The 6,287-nt window shown below is 34.2% G+C and overlaps 1 protein-coding gene across 1 annotated transcript; it reads right to left on the bottom strand.

Moving 5' to 3' along the window:
• Positions 1-1,627: 1,627 nt before the first annotated feature.
• Positions 1,628-4,169, bottom strand: LOC136800925 (major facilitator superfamily domain-containing protein 6-like). The gene is made up of 2 exons (XM_067057536.1): positions 3,897-4,169; positions 1,628-3,271 (listed from the first exon to the last, which is right to left on the bottom strand). The coding sequence occupies exons 1-2, from the start codon at positions 4,151-4,153 to the stop codon at positions 1,873-1,875; spliced, it is 1,656 nt and encodes a 551-aa protein (XP_066913637.1). The 5' UTR covers positions 4,154-4,169; the 3' UTR covers positions 1,628-1,872.
• Positions 4,170-6,287: the final 2,118 nt, after the last annotated feature.

The following is a 6,287-nucleotide window of genomic DNA, read 5'->3' as shown; positions in this document are numbered from 1 at the left end:
CCTGGGTAATCTAGTTAAAAAAAAAAAAAAAGTAAATGGTAGACAAAGTAATGAGCCAAGGCAAAACGAGATTAGCGTACCACTATGAAAAAAGCCGCCTCCGGCGGTCGATCAAAAATTTAGTAAACTATCAATCGATCTTTGAAATGCATTGAGTAGCTACATAGTACCATACAGATACAACTGACAGCTGAATCTATCTATTCATCAGATAAAACTTTTGATATTCATTTCCTCGCCATTGCTTCAATAATCATGTTCATAATATCTTAAGTGAAGAGATTTTCGCGGTAAAAAATCGTCACGCAATTTAATTTCACGGCTCAAAATTCGGAAGTTTTGCGGAATTTACTTTCGCAGTTGAGAGAATTTTTTTGTTTACAATATGGCCTATTTTGCCCTGAAAAGACAAAGTTTAGGGGTGATTCTTCTTAATCCAGAGAATTTTTGTGTTTCGTCGAACTTAATTTTGCGGATTTTTCAAAAAATTTCTTCCCCCAAAACACACTTTTCCAAAGGAAGAAATCGAAATAAAACCAAAGACGATTAAATTTCCCTGGATGACAGCAGGATTATTGAAATCTTCAAAACGCAAGCAAAAATTATATGACAAATTCTTGAAAAATAGGATCCTAAAAAATGAATAGAACAAACGTTTTCGGGTTTCCCAGCAAACCAGTATTTTTTCTACTAAAAATATCTCCACTTTGTTGTTTTGAAACCTTATATTCTTATAAAATTTGTTCTTATAAAAAAACGTGAAGCCTTATTGGTAGAAAATTCGTCTTTCAAAAAATTCATCAGCGAAAATTTCGTTACTTGCTAATAATGTCACTCGTCACTTTTAAGCAACGGCGACAAAATGTTTTGCCGACAAAGATTTTTTTTTAAGTAATGTCGGCTCTTTAGAGAAATTAAGACTGCAAATCACTAATGAACTGAACATTTATTGCATTATTGTGTCAAGATCGAAAAGTCGCTGGTCCAATTTCATTAGTATTGTATTTCCTTTAGTTTTGTGACAATCCTTTGTCGTAAGTAGTAGCACATTAGCCGAAAATTTAGCGCTAAAGTATTCAATCTTAAACGAAAAAAATGTTCAGGGAAAAAATCATTTGGTAAAAAATTCATCTTTCGTCACTTTAAGCCGACGAAATTTTCTACCGGAAGGGCATTTTTCTCGAAAATCTTAGTGCTCTGAATGAAAGGAATTCAACAAAATATATTTTTTTTTAACTTTAATTATGCGTTAAAAACTTTGCAAATATTTAGTGATAAAATATAGAACAATCCTTTAAAAGCAACAAGGTTACTGACTGAGTTTAGATATAGGGCAGTTTTTTTCTAAAGAATTGTTGCACACTTAAAGCGAATGGACTTAAATGAAAAATATTTAAAAACAAAATTTAACAAATTGGATGATAAAATAATAACACCCCTGTATCAGTGGCCCGGTCAGATTCGCCCCTGTCGATAACCCGGTGTAAAAATCGAGTGAAGAACAATGGGAATCTCAACCCGGACAAAAAACGAGAACTTTATCAAAAACCAGACGAAATCTGATTTTTCTAAAGTGCTAAATAGCGCAAACCCAGAGAAAAACCCTTACTTTTGACTTTGCCCGGTATCAAAAATTGCCAATTTTCTTGACGCAGTGACTGAATCCTCTACCCCGGTGGATATTTCTCATTTTAAAGTCACCCGGTGAACTTTCAAGACCAACTGGTTACTGAGACAGGGGTGTATAATATATAGTAATCCTTTAAAAGCAGTATTCTGTAGAAGTTTCCTTTAAAAAGCGATCCTCTGACTCTAAGTTTATAATACGGGACACTTCAGTTCAATTCATTGTTTCATTTAGAGATACAGTAATCACAATGTAACTTTTGTAGACTCAGCAGTCAATCTTTTTCTTGCTTTGAAAAATATCACGTAACCAACTATGATTAAATTCCATACTAAAACCAAAACAGCCATTCCGCAAAACAAGCCTTTGCTGCCATAATTTTCATAAATCTTGCCACCGATTGTTAATCCGATCCCAGGGCCAACTCCGTAATACAGGGACATGAGGATTGATACTGTAGTTGTTATAACTGAGACTGGTGAGTGCTGTTTAAGATAATGTACTCCGACGGTGATAAACAAACAGTATGAAAATCCAAAGAAAGGTCTGACCAAGACGATACCAAGAGGAGATTTCAATATGCCATATAAGAAAAGGACAACAGCATTAATCGTGAAACATAGCATGTTAGATTTCCAAACTCCAAGTCGTTTGATTATTTTGTTTGAAAAATAAAAACCAAATGTTGCTCCAAAAGCTCCACTACCTGTGATGACATTAAAGAATATGGTTGAAGATTTCAGATCCTTAAGTAAAAGGAAATGAAAACTCATCATTGGTGCCGTTGCGAGACCAATAAACAAAACTGATAAGTAGATTAAAACTGTCTCTGGTTTTGTAATGCTTTGATATAGAACCTGAGTAAAGCTACCTGGTTCTTTAACTTCTGAAACCTTCTCATTTGGTTCATCCAAACCTTTGGTGGTAATGAGTTCTTCATTTGATTGTTTTGCTTCTTTTACAACAAGCTTTTCTTCATCTTTTCCTTCGTTAGTTTGTGTGAAGTTCAATCCACGATATAGTATCAAAAGTGAGACAAGAGTCCCAACAGAGAAAACAAAATATGTTAAAAACATGCCAGTAAAACAAGAAAAATGAGAAGTTGGAGGAAAATTCTGAATTAGCAAATTACCAACAATGTTACCAAACGTTCCACCAACTGGTGTTAAAGCACGTTGTCGACCGTAGACTGAATTTGCGCTGTTTGTTAGTTGAATTTTCCTGACAGTACCTGTTTCGATAAAAGTGATTGTGCTTTTATCTGAGAATGATGCCACAAATGATAGAGTCAGAAAAACGAAGAATAACCTGCCATATTGTTCTGGTTTTCTAATAGATTCTAGGGTTGATGTTTCGTTTAAAGTGATATAACTTGGCATTGAAAAGTTTCCAATATGTTTGGACCTTGTGATATTGGATGATGAGTTTTGGATATATTGCGATCTTGTTTCCTTGTTGCCATTCGACGATTTAACATTGCATTGGTTAGCGTTTTCGGCGGTTGCAACGTGTAGGCTGATCAGCGGTTGAGAGCACATTGACAAAATTGATGTTATTGCGATAATGATGATTACAAGCCGATGACATTTCCATTTATCAGCCAACATACCCCAGAATGGACCACCGAGGATAGTCCCAAGTGTGCTAAAATGGAACATAGCAACACGTTACGAGACATATTTTTTCATGAGAACATGCAGAATTTTTTGAAGCCTTTGCATATTCTTAATTTTTTAGCCCAAAGGTGTTCTTAACTTGTTCTTATTTTCACCATTTTGTGAGTATTCCACTGTAATCTGTAATTTACTAAGAAATTTGGCGTTTTAGAGCCCGCAGAATTTGGAAGCTTTTGGATGTTCTTGACTTTTTTAGTTTTAAGCATAAAAGTGTTTTTAACTTGTTCTTATTTTCACCATTTTGTGAGTATTTATGTGTAATTTGCTAACAAACTTGGCGTTTTAGAACATCTAAAAAATTTTGAAGCCTTTGGATGTTCTTAAGCTTTCAGTTTTAAGCCCAAAAGTGTTCCTATCTTGTTCTTATTTTTACCATTTCGTGAGTATATCTGTGCAATTTCCTAAGAAACCTGGAGCCTGCAAAGTCTTAAATTGTCCTTTTCAAAAGCTCAAAAAATTAAGAACATGCGAAGCCTTTAAAGATTTTTGATGTTCTCGTAAAAAAGAGGTTATATCTTGATATATTCTAAATCGAACAAACAGACATTATCACCAGAACCTAAAAAATTTGCAAAAAAAACCATTCAACTTACCTAAACCCCAAGATGATACCAGCTTCTGATTTAGATAGTCCCAAACTTGTCAAAAACAATATTAAACTTGGTAAATATGTCAGCTTCTTTGCTTCATCGAAAAAGTAACAAAATTTTGCTGAAAGGAAGACCATATTGATGTGATACCATTTGTTTCTAGGAGCATTGTAACTCTTTTGATCGTCCAGATTCGAATCATCGTTTTCAATGAACTTTAAACACTCTTTGTTTTCATTGATGGAGTCTTGAGAACCCATTGTAATTGATAAAATAATCGTGTATCCTTTAAATAAAAATAAAAATTGAAATGACAGAGTAAATTCAACTCTCTTATTCAAACATCTATCTTTACATGTTTTTTTCCAGAACCGATCAATCGAACTTGTCGAACCAATCGAACAATCGAACTAATCGAACTCCATCGAACGATTAAAGTTCGATTAAAAAAATTATTCGAACCTAATCGAACACTCACAATTTTTGAAGCAACAGCAGTTCGATTAGTTCGGTCAGTAAAACCTTTGATTAGTTCGATGATATTAAATCCTCATATCTTCCCTCGCTTGTAAAAACTTTGTCCTGGCACGGGATTGCCAATTTCGACAGTTCCCGGACTTAACAGCTTGATGTTTATTGTACCCGGATATTTGTCTATCCGGAAAAAAGTCCGTAGCCCCTCTGTTGCGATTTCGCACGCGGCCGAGTGGCGGAATACTACGCCCGCCCCAACAAACCGCTTCTTCTGGCGCTAAAAGGATACAGAAAAAGTGTGTAATCCGTTATCGGAAGTAATTTCCCGATTTACATTCCGAATTTGGCTTTGAAAAGAAGCTAATATACAGTGGCGGAGCAGCACAAACTTGTCGAACAAAATTGGTTTATCGAACTGATCGAACCGAAACCCATTGATCGAACTTAATCGAACACTCACAATCTTTTAAAAAATCTTAGAGTTCGATTAATTTATTTAATCGAACTTTAATCGTTCGATGGAGTTCGATTAGTTCGATTGTTCGATTGGTTCGACAAGTTCGATTGGTCGGGTCTGGTTTTTATAAGAACAAACTATATAGTAAGAACATTAGGCTTCGCTGGCCAAATGTTAAGAACACCTTAAGACTTTATGGACTCAAAAACACCCTTTTTCTTAGGAAAATGGTCAAAAATATTCACAAAATGCTCAAAATAAGAACATGTTAAGAACATTTTTAGGCTTAAAACTCAAAAAGTTAAGAACATCCGAAAGCTTCAAAATTCTGTGTATGTGCAGTCTACTCAGCGGTGAAGTCGTATAAAATACTCTCCGTAAACCGAATCATTCTCTAATTCGATATAAATTCTTTAAACCCTTGAAGATCGAATTAGAGGATTCAACTGTTAACATTACTTTAATCGTATAAATTTTAGCGAGACTAATTTTAGCGTTTTAGCGATTTTTCCCTATTTTCGCTAAAATAAATCTCGCTAAAACACGCCGAATCGACAGATCGCTAAAATCTATACGCGCGAAATTTCTGGTTATATTGCCTTGATACATTTTTATCAATGGAAGGGTTTCAGTGCAAAGAAATGCTAGAAAACGAATTCAAATAATAATGTAATACGAGTTTTATCCACGCGAATTTTTTTGTAATCGTGATTCGCTAAAATAAATCCAAAAAAAATCAAGATTTTCCTGACTTGCTAATATACGCTAAAATTCGTCTCGCTAAAATTTCTACGATTAAAGTACAAGATAATTCATACTGGAATCCAATAGGGGGAACGGTGGAAAATATCACTTATTTCCCATCTAAAGCGCGTGACCTGCATAACTTTCAGGCTTTGAACTAAATGTATATACATGCGTAATAACCTACCTTGACTGTGAATTCAATCAAATGATATTAAAAAAATTCCCTGCGCACACGTTTTTAAGCTGTTGTGTTGAGCTTTTGATATAATATAGTAGATCTTTACGAGATTAATTGTGGTCAATTACATTTGTAATTAAAATTCTGAATAGAAACCAAATAATTCATATCAGAGGCTTTTAACAGCAATTTTACCTTTTGCAATGTCCTAATTAGTATATTCTCCAAAGCAGACATTCGATAATTAAATTTAAATTGCACGCGACCAACTTTATTACCGCACATGCTGGGAAAATTCAATAATGCTCATTTTTTAACTTTTTAAGTTGACTTTATAAATTAAATACCGTATCTCCTCAAATAAACGCCGTGGAGCTCTCTAAACTTTAATTTTTGAATGTTTTAGGTGCGGTACCCTTTTTAAGGCGGTCTTATTTCCAAACTGTTATATATTGAAAATTTGTTGAAAACCTCTGAAAGAACACCAATTTTTGTGTCCAAAAAACGCCATTAAAAAGGGAAAACTTATTTTAAAGCC

The sequence above is a fragment of the Clytia hemisphaerica genome, unplaced genomic scaffold (genome assembly GCF_902728285.1).
Source record: "Clytia hemisphaerica strain Z4C2 unplaced genomic scaffold, Clytia hemisphaerica genome assembly, whole genome shotgun sequence".
Taxonomy (NCBI): Eukaryota; Metazoa; Cnidaria; class Hydrozoa; order Leptothecata; family Clytiidae; genus Clytia; species Clytia hemisphaerica.
Note: the sequence above shows the minus strand (reverse complement) of the source record. Positions and strands in the feature narration are given on the sequence as shown.